Source organism: Lepisma saccharinum, chromosome 1 (assembly GCF_977018435.1).
Source record: "Lepisma saccharinum chromosome 1, izLepSacc3.1, whole genome shotgun sequence".
In the NCBI taxonomy this organism is placed as follows: Eukaryota; Metazoa; Arthropoda; class Insecta; order Zygentoma; family Lepismatidae; genus Lepisma; species Lepisma saccharinum.
The window spans coordinates 80,553,702-80,574,256 of NC_139229.1; the positions used below are offsets into that span (position 1 = coordinate 80,553,702).

The 20,555-nt window shown below is 37.0% G+C and overlaps 1 protein-coding gene across 2 annotated transcripts; it reads left to right on the top strand.

Annotated features, from left to right (window-relative positions):
- The first annotated feature begins 1,854 nt into the window (after window positions 1–1,854).
- On the top strand, window positions 1,855–19,799 carry LOC145983595 (regucalcin-like). 2 transcript variants are annotated; one of them, XM_083116663.1, is made up of 6 exons: window positions 1,855–1,969; window positions 6,798–6,961; window positions 8,899–9,102; window positions 9,950–10,165; window positions 17,438–17,550; window positions 19,485–19,799. In XM_083116663.1, the coding sequence occupies exons 2-6, from the start codon at window positions 6,799–6,801 to the stop codon at window positions 19,710–19,712; spliced, it is 924 nt and encodes a 307-aa protein (XP_082972789.1). In that variant the 5' UTR covers window positions 1,855–1,969; window position 6,798; the 3' UTR covers window positions 19,713–19,799. The 2 variants fall into 2 exon arrangements, with proteins under 2 accessions (XP_082972789.1, XP_082972788.1); XM_083116662.1 differs by lacking the exon at window positions 1,855–1,969 and adding an exon at window positions 4,737–4,819.
- The last annotated feature ends 756 nt before the right edge of the window (window positions 19,800–20,555 follow it).

The following is a 20,555-nucleotide window of genomic DNA, read 5'->3' on the forward strand; positions in this document are numbered from 1 at the left end:
CATTGAGAAATCGCATGTCATCGATCTCTTATCAGGGTGTCGAGATAACACTAGCGTTTTCTTTCTAGAAGTTGAGTGCAGTGCATGCATTTCAACGTCAGTCAACCGAGTGTTCTAATCGTGACAGTTATGTAACATTATTATCATTCAAGTGCTTCAAAAACAAATATTCAAGGCTGCTTTTTTTTGTTCCATCATAGAACGAAAAAAAAAGATAAACAGGTAGATAATGTAATGGGTCATCAGTGTTTCAAACCTCAGAAATTTTTCTCATCTTATTTAAACATTATATCTTAAAGAAAATAAATGCAGAATACGTAGTGAGGACGGTACAAAATTTTCCAGGTTAGATTAAAGAGGGTACACTTTTTTCCAAGACACTTTGAAACCTTTCTTCGAAGACCCCATATTAATCTCAGTTCTTTATATTAATTAATAAAAGTGTCACGGGAAAATTTTGGAGAGAAGAGTTCTTACTGGGCCATAATTGTCATAAAAAGCTTGACAATTTTTGTTTTAAATCCACTTTATGCACAGATAGGCTAATAGAGACTGAACCTACAGTTTAAAGTGGAATACAAACTTCCATGTGCCTCCACCAGGTATTAGACCCGGTATCCCTTGATTACAGGGGACGACGTTACCATTACGCCATCGGAGAGGCCTTTGTCATAATTAGGGCTAGGATTTTCATGACTTAGCATATATTTTTTTTTTTTTTGGTAAGGGTGATGTGTTCCCTAAATACAGTCCCGTGCGAATTAATCGGAACAAGATATTTTTATTCATGATAGAGTCTCAAACTTGACTATGGTTTCATGACGATGAATCTATGACAAATCGTGTAATACAAATTATACAACAGAAAGAAGAACATATTAGCAATTAACTAAGAAATGTTACGAATATGTAATTTATTGTTTCTGAATAGTGTAATAGATGAATTAGGGTATAAGTACAAAAAAAAACATAACGTGTGTAGTTATTGTAATATTTCAATTCATTTGCACGGGACTGTAGAGCTCATTTCTGATTGGCCTACTTTATTTGAAATATTTTCTCAACGTTCATACATTTATTAGTGGGCAAATTCACACACACGTACAGTCCCGTGCGAATTAATTGAAATACGACAATAACTGCACATGTTATGTATGTTTTTGTACTTATACCCTAATTCATCAATTATGCTATTCAGAAACAATAAATTACATATTCGTAATATTTCTTAATAGTTAACATGTTCTTCTTTCTGTTATATAATTTGTATTACACGATTTGTCATAGATTCATCATCATGAAACTATAGTCAAGTTTGAGACTCTATCATGCATAAAAAATTCTTGTTCCGATTAATTTGCACGGGACTGTATATAGAAATTCATATTACGTAGAAACCAATTAAATTAAGGTGCTTTTTACGAACATATTTGGCCATTTCTACGTGATAGAGCATACTTTGATAGATTTTCGGCCACATTCAGCATATTTTCGCCTTTTCAAGGAATATGCAACTGTTTTCGAAGTGGATTCATTTTTACTCTCATGTTCACTCAAGTTGTTGAAATTTCTTTACAATTATACGTCTCAGTTTATTTCCTGAAAAATGGTGAAACAAATCGATTTCTTCCTGCTGCTATATCTGGTTTGGAACGTGCTCTATTACAAAAAAAAAAAAATATTGGGAGAGATTTTACTATTCTCACGTAAACCTTCGCGCACAACTCCTCTCCTAATTACCACTTGCTTATTTCTCTGACGATATTACTGATTTGAATGCTTTAGTAAGTAATCAAGTCGTATTAAGTAACATTTTGAGATTAGGTGTGGCAACACTGTCCCTTGTTGAGATTTGTGTTTTTTTTCCGGCTGTACCGAACTGAAGATGTTCAGTTGTTGACTGGCCTTGCCTCGTAGCGGAAGAATCGATATTTTCATATTTTGGTATCTCACTAAGTCGTAATAACAGGTAGGTGTTTTTACAGGGAAGATTATGGTGGTGGTTTTTACATATTTTCTTCTTTTATCTGTCACACGTCTAACGTAATGGAAGACAATTTGACCCAGGCATTGGCTGAACGTGGAGCGGATACAAGCTGGTCCGAAACGTTACACTGCGCGAACAATTGAAAGTCTGAGATCACAGTAAACTGCATAGTGTCGCTGATATAATTTCAAACGAAGGGGCCGGCGGCAGATAGCGAAAATGTAAATTTATTTTTTATACCTACTATGTCTAGGAGTGTGTGTCTCTGTCAGGATTACATGCAACTTGATACATTTATCGAATGGTCTGTTGTACCTCTTGAACAGTGTTGGAAACTATATTAAAAAATCACCAAAGTCAGCTGTTTCAAGTATCACCTTTGAGGTAAAAATATTAAGACACAAAGGGTTCCTGGTTCAATTCCGATGGTGATTGCTCTATTTCTTCTTTTCGTTCTCATCGTTGAGATTAGCCTGAAGATGTTAAAAAGGATGCACAATACGTTTTAAATAAATTGGCTCTCTAACGAAACAAAAATGCACGTCATTACTTTAGGAAATCAAAAGCCTACAATAACCGTGGAAAGAAACAACAGTGGAACAAATTACCGAACAAATTTGAAACGGAAAAAATTCAAATAGGCACGAACGGAACAATTGAGAAGGATTAACTGCTAAATGAATCAGCGTAAAACGGAATAAGCAAAATATAAAAATGCAATAATGATTGCTAATGAAATAATAACGGAAAGGGGCAGTCGCGAAAGGGGGCAAAATGAGAAACAGGTAGAATTGCTATAGCAAGCTAGTGAGAAGCATAAGAAACAGAAAGAAGGAAGTAAGGTAGGAACAGCAAAGAAAATAGAGAGTAGGTAACAGAAAGATAGAGAGACAGACAGACAGAGCAGATCGCTATAAGGGAAATGTAGGACATAATGTCCCAAAATGTAGGACTTAAAGCCAAAATGTAGGACGCAAAACGAAACAAATAATACACATTTCTAGAAGAAGTTAGAAAATAATTTAAAATTGATACTTTTCAGTTAAAAATACTAAAAAAGATTTCTTAATGAATTCTTAATATGCTAAATTCCCAAATTTGTAATCAATACTAAACAACTTCTTACTACATGTTTTAACTGGTACTTCTCAGAGAAGCTAATTTTTCTCAAAATTTCAGGTTTAGTCTGAATATATTTCTGAGAGACTGAACAGTTAAACCGCACCTAATCTGTCGTTAAACTCTCTGAGAATATATTGAACCAGTACCAAACGTTTTACAGACTATATGAAAAATGTATTTCTCTCATGAGTCCTTTGTACTAATGGTAATGAAAGTACTCTCTCAACATCTGCATCATGACTCAGCAATTGCCGTAACTTGAAATTGATCCAGAAGTTTCATCTGGACAAGTTTTTAGTTCAATAATTTTGTTCTCTGCTTAACAAACAAAATATTGAATAAGAATGGGAAACATATTGTTCCATAAACTCCTAAGGCAAGAAATTTCGCTCATGCACCGAACAGTGGCATCATCAGAATGAGACAAACACGTGCCCCTCCTGTTTAAAAGAAAGCATTCATCGCACATGCTTGAACAATAGACCGAGGCGACACGAGCTTGCAAGTGAAATTAACGAGCGCGCTGAATGCAGGCTTTCCTCATGACCCTAGCGCACTCAAACAATTATATATCTTTTCTCATTGCGCTTAATTCAATAAATCTAGATATTATGTTTATATTATTAAAATATACATTAAAGTAAATCGTAGCCTTAATACAGAAAAGTTGAAAAAGCTACTGCAATAAGAACTGAGCATTATTTCTCCATTGATGGACAATTCATTTACCATAGTGGTGACCAAATTCACTGCAAGAAACTACTTTAAATATAAATTCGAGGTGAAAAATATTTTTAATTTCACTTTAACACAAATAGGCTAATTGGGACTGGACCTACAGTTTAAAGTGGGATCCGAATGTGCCTCCATCAGCGATCGAACCCGGGACCCTTAATTACAAGCCTTACCAATACGCCATCGGGGAGGCCATAGAGCTATATACGCACAGCAGTGGCGTGCCCACCCCCTTTGGCCCAGCATTCCTAAAAAAAAGAACATCAAATGTAGGAAAAGATGGCAAAATGAGGGCAGACTACCAAAAAAAGTGTTCCTAACCCCTCCCTTTCGAAAATCCTGGGCACGCCACTGACGCACAGAGGGAAAAAAGTTTGTGTGGAATGCCCAAAATTAGTTTCTGATCACTAAATATTTGTTCAGCAGAACCAAATTCTTTTAGTTTGCCATACTGCCCCCCCCCCCTCCCGCTTTTCTCTTATAATTATTTTTTTCTAGCGACTAGAAGTCATTCCCTTTTTGTTCAGACTGCCAAATATTAATTCCGATTTCGGAATTTGATAAAACTAATAACACATTTTGGTTTCCGAAACCTGGCATGGTAATCAACCTAATAATAGATGCACTAATATGGTTGCAGAATCCCGCAGCAAACATTCTGGGTGGAGTTGCTTTACATGCAAGCTGATTCCCGTTGATATTTGCAGAGAGCACTCATAAGGTATGACGATAAACTGCACGGTGTGAATAATACATGCAGTGATATTTGAGGTGAGATCGTTCCATAACTGGGTGTAAACCTGGATCGTAAACACGTTCGAGTTTGCCTAATGTGTTTGCTCTGTAACGCTTATGCTGCCATGTGTCCCATGGCCTGAAATATCACTCAAGGGCGAGGCAGAGAAAGATGAAGAAGTCCGTTGCTCTCACCGTAAGTGCTGGAGCCTGCAAATTTGCAAAGTTGACTGGGAGAAGGTAATTATTTTGTTTAGTTGAACGTGTACGTTCCTGTTTTGTGGAAACTATCCATAGTTCGGTTCAAACATAAAAATTAAGCTGAATTGTTATAAGCTTAGGACAAGGTAAGTCCCATCTTCCCTGGTGACTTAAGCTGCCATTCTCAATCACACTGTGATATAGGCCTACAGACATATTATATTTTGATTTGGACGGGTTCGTACCTCAGTCGCAGTCATTGTGAGAGTGAGTTCCGAGCCGCTTGGGCTACGATACGTGGTGGAGATATGCTGACTTCCCTCATCCGTTTCACTTCGAAACGTGGTGAAGAATGAGACCTGGCCATGATAATAATTTATCAGAACGAGTATTGGGGGATATTTTAAAATCAATCGCTGGCAATGATATTTTATGTTTATACTCGACATTGAAAGCGAATTAAGTTCAGCTGTGGACAGATTAAGGGAACTTGTTGAGAACGATGTCTAACCGTGCAGGAGAATGTTGAATGATTAGTATATATTACAAGACAGATACAAGAAGGACACATTGCAGCGGGAGGATGTTCTCGTCGGTTTGGCATGCAGACCTTGCGAATTCTGAAAAGTTCTCTTCAATTCAATAGTGGCATGGAAGGTAGTGGCTGGTGTTATATATATAGTATACCTCGGTGCTCTCGTCACTTTCGTGTATTCGTGAGAACTACGAATTCTGCCTGAACTACCCTTTGGGTAAAGCATGAATACAATCTCATTTGTCTTTTGACAAAATATGATAAAGGCACAGATAAACGTATAATACGTTTATCTGTGCTAAAAGTAACTGTAAGGAAGTTTTCAGGCTGAGCAGGCATGCAACAGGCAAGGGACGAGCAACACGTATAGCTTGAAAACAAATCTTCAGAAATAAATGCTACTTTTCGAAACTTTTCACGTGTCGCTCGGACTGGGCCGTTTCTTCATTATCGTGCATTGACCGTCTCGGACTGTGATCGACCTCCGTACCGCGTTGTGAGTGCCCCTTTATACCTAAATTTCATCATCGGGATTAGCCAAAAGTGGCATAAAAGCGACATAAAATAACCTAATTTCATTCAAACAATCGGACTGTTGGTAGCGCATGCGCAGAGAATGCTTTTTTACAGACTGGATGGGGCCCTAGTTTCGGTTCTCCTCTCGATGTGAAATCCGCTTGTCTCGTTTAGCTTCGGTCTAAATATTGTTATTCCTTACCTGAAAAAATAACTGAAGTACAGTTATTTACTTCTAAAAGTAATTAGTTACAGTTATACCATTAATAAAGAGGAGAAAACAGCAGGCTTAATTCAGGAAATGCGTGTTCCTTTTCTCTTCATAAACTTTTATCTTTTCGTATAATATCTAAGAAATTAAACGTTAAAATATACAAGACAGTAATTTTGCCTGTAGTATTTATATGGATGCGAAACTTGGTCCCTTACATTGAAAGAGGAACATAAATTAAGATTATTTGAAAATAAAATCCCTAGAAAAAATATTCGGACTTAACAGGGATGAGGAGAGAGGTGAGTGGAGAAGGTTACATAATTTAGAACTTCCATAATTTGTATTCATGTCCAGATATTATTAGAATAATTAAATCAAGAAGACTTAGGTGGGCAGGCCATGTGGCACGAATGGGAGAGGAAAGAGGAGTTTACAGGATTCTTGTTGGGAAACCTGATGGTAAGAGGTCTGTAGGAAGGCCAAGACGAAGTTGGAGGGATAACGTTGAGGTGGACCTAAAGGAAATCGGTAGGGATGGAAAAGATTGGATTGATCTCGCCCAGGATTTGGACAGATGGAAGGCCTGTGTTGCTGCAGCCATAAACCTTCGGGTTTAAGAAGGCTAGAGAGTTAGTTAATTACTTATACCATTAATTGATATAGTAACTGATACATGCCATCGCGTTAACATTTACTCTCTATTTCCAGAGATCGCACTATATAATAATTACCATCTTTATGTCAATTCACAGCATGTCTTCTTCTCCGCAAGTCACGCCGATAATAAAAGATTGCCTCTTGGGAGAGGCCCCACACTGGGACCACGAGGCCCAGGCCCTGTACTTCACAGATGTTCCTGGACAAGTCTTCCATAGGTACGAACCTGCATCTGGAAAGCATACTAAGATAAATACAGGTAAAATAATAATTGATGGCATTCATTTTATTATATTTGCTATTTTTCACCTGGTTATTCTTGAACTCTAATTTGTATGTACGCCTTTATTTATATATTCACATGCCCATTCCTTTATAGTTTATATAATTATGCAGCTCATTTGAAAGACCAGGGGGAAAAAACAGGGAAGTCAATTCGCCAAACTCCAGACAATTGAACTTTTAATTTGCAAAACGTTACTCTATATGTAAATGAAAAAGGTACAAAAAAACATATGCTCTGATGAATAGAAGTGTCAAACATGTGAAACGATAGAAAGCATGTTATAAAGTCCAGCACAGCGTCAGCACGGCAGGAAATGACACTACTACCTCGCTTACGACAGAAAATTGACTTAGGCCTACCTGTTGTTGTTGTTTTTTCCCTTCCATTTCATTTATTGTTAGTTTAATTGTTGTCCACGGAACCTCAAGGAGTTCGTTCCTGTGTCAAATTATTAGAGAAGGGATGGTTCTAGTGGGACAATTTAGATCAACGGATTTAGGGGGTACTCTACCCCTGCCTACTAAAATTTTGGGCCATAATGTACCCCTGTACCTCCCGCTCCCGCAAAACTGTCTGTGAAATTAAAACAAGATTAAAGCAAACATTTTCGACTTTATATAGGCTACATGCCGAAGTTAAGGCTATTGTGCCTTTTCTTCCACTTAACCATCTACTTCGATATTTTCTTACATCGCTTTGATAATAAGATAAAAAATAAAAATAAATAAAGAGGAATGTAAAAAAGCATACAATTTATAAACACACACACACACATTCTCACCGTTTCACGCACATAAGCAAAAAGGTAGTAGAGTTTACATGACGTGATACACACACACACACACATTCTCGCCCTGATACACACATGCATACACACGCACGTACAAGCAAATACATAACATTATGCTCAAATATAGTCCAAAACGGTATACATTAAAGGTAATTCATCTGAAATATTACATGTAATCATCTTTTGTGTCTTACTTTCTTCTGTCATTCTGCACCTGATGCCTTAGTTTGGGAAGTCAAATATTTAATTTTCAAACATTTACTAATGCAAGCCACACTACAGCAATTACAGCGATTTCATTACTTTGGTGCAAAGTGGATTGATTTAAATCAGGTTAATTTAAATCGCGATTTAAATCAAGATTTAAATAAATAATTCATAGAATAATGTACATAAGGATTCTGTAGATATCAGAATCACTTTTCGTCATTTCGTGAAAGTGCATTAATCTTCTATTCATTGAATGGTGTAATGGCTCTAAGAAAGAAAAGGAAAGGAAACAAAATATATGTACTGATGGCGTGAAGCTCATACGAGAGGAATTGTAGTATGTAAACTGTAAACACACTTACATTTTTCTGTGATTTAAAATTCAATAATTTTTATTTGCAAAAATAACAAAATTTTTGTGTAGAATAATACATAAAATACTAATCATGTTAAACCGCAAATAGTGTAATTATCATTAAACTGTAAATAAACATGGCAGCTGATATATTACTAACTATTATTTTAAATAATTGCCAAAATTCAGCTACAAAGACTCTAAAAGTATTTTAAGTTACAATTATATAGTACATTCAAAATGTTTTATTTTCACTGGAAGAATATATACTGAAATTATTATAGATTCATTAAAACACTCAACAAACATTTTCATAGTTTGTTCATATATACAGTATCAGAAACAGAAAAATGTATATTTACATACATTTTCTTATTTGCTTTGATCAAACTGTTCAAAATACTTTACAGGGCCGTTTACTATAAAAAGCCTTTCTATAAAAAACATGTTTCTGTGTGTATGGTGCCAGAAACCATGCAAGCAATTTTAAGAGTGTTTTTTTTTTTTTCAAATAAGAATCATTAATTTTATCCACATTGCTTTGGTGGATTCCAGGTTTTTGGTTATCCTTCATAATTCCCGTAAAAGGAACAAAGGACAAGTTCATTATTTCAAAGGCACGAGATTTTGCAGTCCTCACGTGGAATGGGGAGGAGAATGGCCCCTTCAATGTGGAGTCCCTACACACGGTGGACAAGGACAAGACGGACAACAACCTCAACGATGGAAAAGTGGACCCCAGGGGGCGCCTTTGGGCAGGTAATTGCGATTAATTAATTAATCAATGAACTCTATGCCAAAAGTGTGAATTGCTTTTAACATATGTCTACGGAACGAAATGATAATGGATAGAGTTCATCAAGTGAAACATAATAAAAACTAAAATATTGAACATAAGATGATATTGATTGATATTGATTTTCTTGGAAGTAATCTCAAGATCTTACATTATTGATATCTAGAAAATATTTTCATGATTTTTCGCCAGAATAGTTTCGAGATTTATCTAAAATCTAAGGCGTGTGCGCCGTTTTCGTTATCAGCTCCGAATAACCTTTCAGTTTTGGATGTTTAGCACACGTAGTTTCTAATTTTGCCACAGATGGCTCTGTCCGCTGCTGCACGGTGGCGTCCTCACGTGAGCTTTCTTAGTACTATTTTCATTCTGTTAACTTGCCCATCGTGTAATTTAGTCAGTTTCAACTGTTGCTCTATTCCTGTTTAACAACTCAAATTTTTATCATTTAAAATTAAATAATTAAAACGATAATTGGATCAGGAAGCTTGAAGACACTTAAACTCAGACTGAGAAAGGAAAGAGATATAGGGAGATAATTACGAAACACGAAAAAAAGAGAGAGATAAGAAAGGAGGGGGGGGAGGAAGTATAAAAATTAAAAATTATGTATAGAGAGAGAGAGATGGGAGGGGAATAAAAAAACAGGGGAGAGGGAAGCGGCGAGAGAGAGAGAGAGAGAGAGAGAGAGAGAGAGAGGAATAGGGGAATCTGGAGATAAGAAAGTGTCTCCATGGGTATAATCTAATTGTATGATATAATTTTTTCCTATGCTATGATATTCAGTTGTCACTTGCTTTCTTGTTAAAGGCACCATGGGACCAATATTACCAGTTGATGTAATCCCACCGAACAGAGGAGCGCTGTTCACTTTCACGTCGGACAGAAAGGTAAAGACTCACCTAACTGAGATCAGCATCTCCAACGGTTTGGCCTGGAGCCTGGACCACAAAATCTTCTACTACATCGACAGCCCCACGAAGAAAGTGGAGGCCTTCGACTATGACATAGAGAAGGGAGAGATCAGTAAGTGTCCATCTTTGTCTTTGCAGCCGAAACTCGAGCGTACCCAATGGCGTAGTGGCAAATCATGTCGCGTTGTAATCACTCGATTTGTTTATTTTTTTTATTATTATTAATCTGCAACAGTTACCATTCAAATCTTGACTTACTTTCGTAACTAATCTGTAATTTTTTAATGTGTTTACAGGCCCGTAGCTAGAATTGGTCTCCAGGGGGGGGGCGGGGGCTCACGAGTTATCAGAGGGGGCTTTGTAAACCAAGTCGATTTTTTTTTAAAAAAATAACAGTTATAATTTTAGGTAAAATATGTGTGTGTTTGGGGGTCATTAGGTTATATAAAATTTATAAATATCATACAAATACTACATTTTTCTACATCTTTTAAAACATCTCTTGGAGTGTTAATTGACTGATACTGAAATCATCCCTTACACACTTCATACTAATTTAGTTCAGTGGTTCTCAAACTGTGGTAAACGTACCCCCAGAGGTATATGAACGACTTGAAGGGGGTACGCAATCAGCTGGGAAGAGAAATATCGAGAATACCTACACGACTACTTATGTGAGAGCAATTTTTCATACATGGTGTATCTATAAAACAAGTATACCGAAATAGACTAAATTTGTAGCCGAATCTCATGAATCAAAGAAAGTTTCAAGTGCAAAACCACACATTAAGGAACTGTCAAGTTGCAGGCACATCCTTCTCACTAGAAACTTGGAGGATTTTCAATAAAAACTGGAAAATTTTGCTGGAGAGTTTTTTTTAAGAAACTTATGTTTGTTCTTTTCATTTTTCAATAGCTCTGGAGAAAATATATGAAAATTAAAGTTTTATATATTCCTCATAGCATACATGTGTTTCACAATTTTATTTTTCTAACTAATCATGAAGATTGTAATAGTAGGAACACCCAGTAAAATAATAAACATAGGACTAATGCTTATTTGTTTACCATCTTTCCACATACAGCCATAATGCCATTATGCTGTATTGCAGAAATTCGCCACCAACATATAAATAACGCCCCACCAATCAGCAGCCAAAAAAAATCCCCAAAACCCACTATTCTGAGAGAACTTATGGTGGGGGTACATCAAACGTTTAGTTACGTGACAAAAGGGTACAACGAGAAAAAAAGTTTGAGAACCGCTGCTTTAGATTTATGTCACACACAAAAAGGTCGGAATTGCTGCTACAACCATTTTCGTCGTCTTCTTCTTCTTCTAAGAGAACGAAACCCAACTAGCCTAACCTAACCACCACAGATTATTTACCACCCCAATAAGCTTCCAGCCAATGGCAAGGCTTGAAAAAGTTGTAGCAGCAATCACTGCCCACAAAAAGCACAATATTCAATCACAGTACCTACAGTATATTCCACCCCTGGCCGAAGCAATGAAATTTATCTTCGTTCCCAAAACCTTGGAGCTGTTGACCTTTGACGCAGATGCGGAGGGAATTTGCATGATGACGTCAAAGTCACAGATTTCTGTCTAAATGGGAGGTCGCAACAGGGACAGTGAAGGTACAGATAAAGAAGCTCCCCTATGAAAGAACTTTCTGAAGTCTAGAGAATATTCCAAATACTTGCAGCTACTTCTGCTCATAAACAAAATGAGCAAATGTAATAGATGCTGTTCATATTCTGTGGAATATCCTTAAAGTTGTGAGCTGTCTACATGTTAACTCTTCACTGCAAACAAATTATGCAAAATAGTTTACCTAATGTCAGAGGGGGCTGATGGCAGTGCCAGGGGGAGCTGGCGGCAGTTCCAGAGGGGCTGATTCCCCCTGGCTACGGGCCTGTGTGTTTAACTAGCATTTAGAATATTGAAGGAAGGTATGTGGTCAAAGGACGCCCACAGGATTTTTTCTCGGGAAGGGGCAGAGTCATAGAAACTTTATTATTATTACTGTTATTATTATTATTATTATTATTGCTATTACTACTACTACTACTTATTATTATTATTATATTTTTTAAGAAAGTACATTTATAATTTTCATATTCTGTAGTAGGTATATCTATGCATATTTGCATAACTGGATACTTAACATTAATTCGTGTAGGACAAGATGCTATTTTTTATAGTTAGATATTAGACTGAAAGCTTAAATGTAACCCTACTTCAATAATAATAATATCGCCTAATAATAATTGTTGCTGTAACTTACGGCCTGTAAGTCACAAAAAACAATATTTTTTGTTGTAAAATATCGCTACAATTTCACCATTCGAATTACATTAACTCTTTCCATAAATCTCGGGCTGGGGCGCCCTTAGGTACCATCCTAATAGGAACAATGGAAGACAGAAAAAACTGGTTCTCACCATATACCATGGTGCTATATACACGTCTGGTAAACCATACAGCTCTGCGGTTTAAAACACTTCTTCTTGGAAGGCATCTAGAGTAGCTGGTAACGAGCTGAGAAGTCTAGTCATTTTTCATCATCTGAAGACCGATAGTTCATGGGTTCAAACTCTGCTTCGTCCAACATGTTTTTTTCCCTGTGATTCATGCAATTATAAACTGTTTACAGGAATTAATTTCGAAGTGTATATATTAATAAGGTCCATTCCCAGTTATTTATTTATTTATTTAAAGACATGACACTACAGGCAAATGTACATTTACAGTGTCTTGTAATATCACATTGCTTGTGTCACAGAGTGTGTAATCAATAGAATCGATAAGGTACTATAATATGATAATATGTGTTAAAGTAATATAAAAATTAATATGAAAAAGTAATATGTAAAAGGAATAGATAGTAGCAACCTGTGAAGTGAGGTTAAAATCTTACACAGGATATGACAAGAATAGTAACAGAGAAAATCAAGAAAACCAAGAAAAAACATACGAACCACATATTACATATAAATGATGAGGTATAGAAATAATGATAGTAACTAGCAAAAACTGGTCCTTAGCATTAATTATTTCACCTGAACAAAGCAGAAGATGACTGAACTGCTAAATAACGTCAAGTCTTGTTTTGGAAGTAAGTTTCGATTTCCCTTTTGAACTTTCGTAAGCTTTGGAAGATGTCCACCTTATCATATATGATGTCAATTTCGTTGTAGAACATTTTCCGAGTGGGTGCCGCATTGGCTGATTTTGTTAGAGCTATCGGTACAGCTCTCTCCGTGGTCTTACCTTACTATATGGTATATAAAAATAGATTTCTGAGAACAGTTGAGAAGAGTCTAATGAGTTGTTTAGAATTTTATGTAAGAAAAGAAACTGATAGGGATTGTACGTGGTAGTGTTTTTTAGGGTGTCATAAGAAGTATACTTGGGGTAAACGTCCTCTTTTTTCAGTTTCAGGAATCGAAGGAACTTGTTTTGTACATTCTCAATTCTATTCGTTTCATTTAGGTTTTCTGGAAACCAGACGATAGACGCGTATTCCAATCCAATTATACTGTTTATATGCATGAATTGGTACGAAACGCGAAGACGCCTTGGAGGACTAGGAAAATTCGTACATGAGGCAAATATTAACGTGAGAATATGTAGTTGAAGTTGCCATTCTTAATACATGCATATTTTCATCTGTCGTGTAATGAACAAAGCTTTTTGAAATAAGCGATAAATATTCGAGACACTGTAGTGGTGTAGGATTCGTTAGTATTTCCCAAATGAAACAATAAACTTTTATTAGCCTTGCATGATTCTTGGTTTTAACCTTCAACATGTTCTGCTTATTGATTTTAAGTAATATCACGGGACGTATAAATTAATAGTTTATTATTATTGTAAAAATGTTTATTAGAGCTGAGCCGATACCGCTTTGAACCGATATCGATGCCGATACCCACCGATACCGATACTTGGAAATTGCAATAATTAAAATTTGCTCAAAATATTGATCAATATTGGTGTGTAAATATTCTTCCCCAATTATATGCATCAACTTACCAAGAAATTTGCCTTAGAATATTCAAGAATGTATTCAGAATATGAAAATAGATATAGTGTAATCACTAATCATAAAATAGATTTTATAGTTTTTTTGTTCAAAATTGGTGCAAAATGGAAAGAAATTTGAATTGTGCATAATACCCATAATAATTAGTGTTTTTTTGCGGACCCCGTGAAAGATAAACATGTTCGAGAAGTATCAGCTGCAGCGGCGGCGCCAGGATAAATCATCTAGGGGTGCTGAGGGGGTGCGGAAAGAAATTTAGGGGGTTCGATGCTGAAAATAAAGAAAATATGAAACACGCATTCAACCTTTCAAAACTGAGGGAGCAAGATGGGGGGGGGGGGCAGGACAGTTTAATTTCCCTTGGTAGATAAGGTTTAGCATAGTGCGGGGGCAAAAATAGCAAAATGAGCAAAAGCGGGGGGCAACTGCACCCCTAATCGCCGCCTCTGAGTAACAAATTACTGACTGAAATGGAGTAGGGGACTAACTTTCTGACGACTGGTGTACAACCGGGGAATGTTGCAATATATATATAACTACACATTTGTGTGTATGACTTTTGATCTCATGGCAATGTCACATACAAGGGCCTACAGGGTTATTCAAAAGTCCCTTAACACTCCCTATAAAGAGTAAAGAATTATCCCAGATAGCATGTAAGTTAACTGCAAGTTAAATCGAATGTCGATTTAACTTGCAGTTAACTTACGTGCTATCTAGGCTTTGTACATGGCTTAGGTGTGTTTCAAGCGGACGTCCCTCATATTGGTGGCCGCCATATTGAATTCAACTCAAAACTTCTAAATGGAAAGGGGCTGATGTGCATGGGGGGGGACAAAGCTAAGTAAAGCATACATACTGATTTCTTTCTGTTTGAGGGCGGGGATGTTTTTTCTTAAGTTCAGCCCTAATGCACTTCAGTTAAACTTTATGAAATTGTAATATGTAATTATACAACATAATTCTTTACATGTAACTTTTGTCTGAGAATTTGATTATCATATTCCGTTTCAACTTCTGCTTGACTTTCCGAACGGAAACAAAAGTATCTATTTTTCGATGGACTAGCTTCTTCCTCTATTCTCGCACATATTCATTCATAATATACCACGCGTTTTACTTAGTTCATTGTCGGTTTGAAAAAGGAAATACTGAAATAGTAAACAGACTAGCACAAGCAAGACACTCAAACTGAGTAATATTCCAACACTATTGATTCTGCTTATTTCAGAGCAGAATTCTGCGTAATTTCCCACCTGTTGTGTGGGAAGGTTCTATGTACAAAAGTTATGTAATAGCCTATGTTGAAAGTTATAGATTGGGCTCCATATGAGAGGGGGGGGGGGGCAAACGAGAGCTGGAGGAGCCCAGGCCCGATTGAACCGCCCCCTTGGTTTCGGCGCCCGTGGTGATATATGACACTGTTTTCTCACACCTGGAAAATTATACATTTGTTACAATTATGTAGTCATAACATTTTCCTGATTAAAGATGGGTTGAAGAAACCTTCACCACTGCATTTCTGGTGAAATTCTAGCCTAATATGATTCTAATCTGATTGCCACACGTGAGACCCAGGGTGGGTGATCTATGGTCGGAATTTTTCCGGCTTTATCCCCACATAAAGCGGCACCAGGGTCCACCCAGAGAGTAAAGGCGACCGAAGCGTAGTGCTGATCATATCACCTCCAAGATGTCATACATCGAAAGTATGTGGGGCCCTACTTCCCCATACCCTAATGTGCCTTCATGGCACGATGCTATATGCACAGAGAACTTTACTTTTATATATTGTATTTGTTTCTGTTCCCCTGAGTAACTGTGTTTTTTTTTTACATACGCAAACCCTCTACTATGTCAATGGCCGAGGGCCTCCTAAAGGCTTACTTGTCTCCGCCCCCCCCCCCGCACTGCGGGGTTTTGTGGCTTGTAGATCCGGCACTGGTGTGAAGTATATAACTTTAGATTGACATCCATTTACCTCCCCCCCCCGTTGCCCTCCCCCTGGACGTCCATGATGATATGTATTAAGTCTTATAATCCAAGAAAGTGGCTTGCCTGATGGCGAAGTGGTAGCGTCGTCGCCTTGTAATCAAGGTGTCCCGGGTTCGATACCCGGTTGAGGCACATAGTGGTTCGGATCCCACTTTAAACTGTAGGTTCAGTCCCGATTAGCCGTTCTGTGCATAAAGTGGACTTAAAACACCAAATTAATCAATCCAAGAAAGTGGTCATACAGTGTAAACATTCAGATACACGTTGCAGTCTTATTGAACTATGAAGTGAAATACAAAATTAAATTATCCTTGCCTTTAAAAACAATTTTTGAACCTATTCAATGTAACCCATGGAGGTACAAAATACATAGTACAGTAATATGTACCTTTCGTCTGCCACTTCAAGACAAAACGCGAAGTGCACAGCAACTTCGTCTTTGTTAAAATCCCTTCTGCCGCACTATCCCAACGAACTGTAAAATTTATTCGTGAACAGTTTTTGAAAAAAGCTGAAATGGTACGTTTACTATGTTACGTGAAACAAATTCATAGAACGTATTAACGAGAAAATTACCCTTCACGTTACAACTCGCATTAAATAATTTCCCGAGCACGACCTAGTGATACCTTTGAAAGCAGCTGAAATTTTTGCTTCAGTGCGAGGAAAGGAAGAACAAGCAGGCGGAAAATAAACCGTTTATCAACAATGCAAAAAAGAAAAACACACAACTCACAGGCAATTATCGAAAACCAAACAGACCACTTGAAGAAACAAAAGAAGAAATATTCAAAACAACAATGGTGATGAAATTAAAAAACGGACACTGATCTACCTGCCTCCAGTACAGGAAAGTGTGTGCATCGGAATCTCTTTCAGTGCTTGCCTGTTGCAATAATAACGGTATTACTTCAGTACCTAACATTCGGCTCTCAATATGACGACATGACAAAATAGTGTTTTCAGTTGTACGCAGGGGTGCTGAAGGGGGGTGCGGAAGAAAATTAAATGGTGCGTAAGCACCCTCTCGCGCCCCTTGGCGCCGCCCCTGATCAGCTGGTATCGGTAGAAGAATTCCAACCGATACTTTCCGATATCGATACCACTGGTATCGGCCGATACCAATACATCGGTATCGGATCAGCCCTAATTTTTATATTGTGATTTTATAGGACACCTATTCAGACTAAGGACCAAAAATGAATTTATTTCAGTCCCATGAAAAAATGTTGTTATAGGCGCATATAGGGCTGGCCCTGTATACAAGCACTGTCTTATTTTAAAACTACACGGTGTTCTGCAAGAATACAAATAATCGGAATATTTCTATCCTGTAGGTAACCGGAGAACGGCTTTTGACTTGCAGAAACATGATCTTCCAGGCGTCCCTGATGGAATGGCAATCGACGCTGAAGGAAAGCTGTGGGTGGCGACTTTCGGTGGCGGACAGGTAAGGGTGGTGAAGGGCATAAGCGTAACTTGGCGGGGGCAAGGGGAGCACTTGCCCCCCCCCTTCCAAATTTTCAGGTTACTAAATTTCAAAATTACTGATACTTTTCTTAACCTCCTGGAACCTGAGTAGCAAAGTATTGAAGAGTATATTTTATGATTTGGCAAATGTAAATTATTTAGCAAAAGAGTTCTGGACATTTAACGGGATGGAAAACTTGTCGATCCTGGCTCCTAAAGTCTCAAGTTTAATTCTGCCCCTGATAGTTAAGTCCCAAGTTTGATTCTGCCCTCAAAAGTTAAGTCCCAAGATCGATCTTGCCCCTCCAAAGTTAGGCCCCAAGTTACGACAATGATGAAGGGTCTGCTGATCCATGCCCTTAATTAAGGACTTAAGATGAAGTACCGAGTTGATAGAAAGCTGAAAAAGCTGATAGGTGGTTCAAACTTCATGACTGTTTTGCAAATATTGCTTAAAGTTTAACCTAAAAGCAATTAGTTTGGTCTTGTTTCTGTTAGTGTTTAGTCTAGCATAGAGTAGTGTTTGATATTTAAGCATAGACGGATTAATGGGGACAGAAGAGGCAAACTCCCCTACAGGTCTATAAACGTGATAACTAGGGTCTAGAATTTTATTTTATCACATATTTTTACCTTTGTATGTAGCGAAGCAAAAATTTTAAATGCCTGCGAAATACGATGTTAGGAAGCATATATGTAAATTTCATGTCACATATTTTTATGTAAAATGCTGTATTTGGCTGCTTTTCGTTGAGTAAGTTGCTATAATTGTGGGACAAACATGCAAGCTTTGGTTTCACAAAAAACAATACAACAACAACAACAACAAAAACTCTCAAAATGTATTTAGTTGTTCAATGTACATCATCTCGACATGGTATGTACCGAAACTTTTTATTGTTTTAAGGAATAATGTATTGTTACATTAAATGTATATTTTATATTTAGCCTGACAAACAATTTTGTTTATTCAATCAGAACATTTTCAGCATTGTAGAAATTTGAATGCATCTCTCGTTGTGAAAAATATCTGGCCACACAATAATCGAAACAGTTTTCATTCACATTATTACTTTTAGATTTCTGAATTTTTAGCCCACTGTATGCACAGAAAAGCTAATCGGGACTGGAACCTACAGTTTAAAGTGGGATACGAACACCCCTCGTATGTGCCTCCACCGGATTTCGAAGACGGGACCCCTTGATTACAAGGCGACGACGTTTATCAGATTACGAATTTCCCAATGTAATTTAGCACATTACAATTTCCTTGTTTCAAGATATTTTTTTAAAAATATGTTAATATTGGGAATTAATTTAGTATAATTACATTTTTTTAAAATCAGGAACCTAAAGGCAGCACAGAAATAAGAAAGAATACGGATATTTGATATTTTAATATACTTACATAGTTTTACATATTTCAGTATATTTACATATTTTTACATATTTCAGCGATTTTTCTACATATTTATGTACATATTTCGCTTGTATTGCTTACATAAAAATCAGGTGTTTAATGATAATAAGAAATCCAAAACCCCATTACGCTAATATCCACCCAATCCCAAACATTCATCAACTGATTCGTGTGTTACGAGTTGTGTTTGTTAAACTCACTCCACTTCTCACATACACAAGAAAATCAACACTTGTTAATTGCGTCCTCAGTTATTGTTTTAAAAAAATATCTGTTATTTACTATTTTCAATAAACAATCTACGAATCAGGATAACAATTGTGATAATAATAATATTTATTATTAATAACAATAATTATTAAATATTATTATTATTAATAATAGTAATAGTAATAATAAATTATTGGGTGGGCTCGGGCTCATATACAGTAGGTGTTGCCGACGCCCAGGCGATGTCATGATGTTCAGATGAAGATAACGGTTTCTCTCCATAGGTTCTTCGAGTTGATCCAACCAACGGATCTCTCCTGACTACCGTCAAAATACCATCTTCTCAAGTTACTTCTGTGGCGTTTGGTGGCGCCAATTTCGACGAGCTCTACGTGACAACCGCCTCAAAGAACATCGACAAGTCTAAGGAACCGCTGGCCGGAGCCACTTTCAAAGTGACAGGTCTCGGAGTGAAAGGGTTGCCAGCGGAGTACTTTCCAAAGTTACCTTAACGTTGCTACATATCAACCACTGCCAACAATGACACTTGCATAGCCTTCCTGAAAAGATGATTTCTTTATGAATAAATAAGGTGTTGAAATGGACTTTATTGTTGTTATTCTTATAATTTCTTTCCACTGTAGCAGGAATAGATTCAAAGATTTGAATCCTAATGGTCTATTTTTACTTCCAATTTCTGCTATCTTTGGTTAATCGCGAAGATGAGGTTGAGTGACGATAAGATGAAATTGATGAAGAAACACTCACAAGGAACACCCGTCCAGGATTCTAACCCTGGACACATTGTGTCGTAGCCACTCCGCCACAGAGGCCGGCGTTTCGGGATTTCGGTTAACGGATTTTGGATTCGATTAATAAGTTTTGAATCAATGATTTCACGTTAATGGAATTTGTTATCCACAGTATTCAACGTTTTTGCCTTGTTGTAGTGCCTGGTTTGCCTATAACATTGTATTCTTCACATTTCAGTGACATTTGCCTGCCTTTTCTTTAGTTTTAGTGTCTAGAACCCTATATATGACTAATTAACATGATAGGTAATGTTCTTTTTCCACTGGGATGGAAGCATGGACATCTACTTAGAGTAAGGCGCCTAGTGTAAAGAGGGTATTTCCTTGACCTAATATATGCTATGACATCAAAATGCTATAGATTTCTTCACATTACATGGTAGAATTCTATCATAGCCGAAATGTTAAGAAAAGTACTTTCGTTTAAAGTGGGTCTAATAAAAGATGGGTACGGCAACCCACTTTTACTCGGGAATCTAGCAATTTATTACCATCCACTTAACTGTTATTGTGGTGAAAACAGAAAAACTCGGCTCCCTATCA

What these genes read in the sequence shown, in the direction of transcription:
- LOC145983595 (XM_083116662.1), top strand. Translation starts at nt 4,752, where the DNA reads ATGAAGAAGTCCGTTGCTCTCACCGTAAGTGCTGGAGCCTGCAAATTT. An exon ending in GCAAAGTTGACTGGGAGAAG is followed by an intron (nt 4,820 to 6,797) that starts GTAATTATTTTG and finishes GTCAATTCACAG; the next exon opens with CATGTCTTCTTCTCCGCAAG. An exon ending in CATAGAGAAGGGAGAGATCA is followed by an intron (nt 10,166 to 17,437) that starts GTAAGTGTCCAT and finishes TCTATCCTGTAG; the next exon opens with GTAACCGGAGAACGGCTTTT.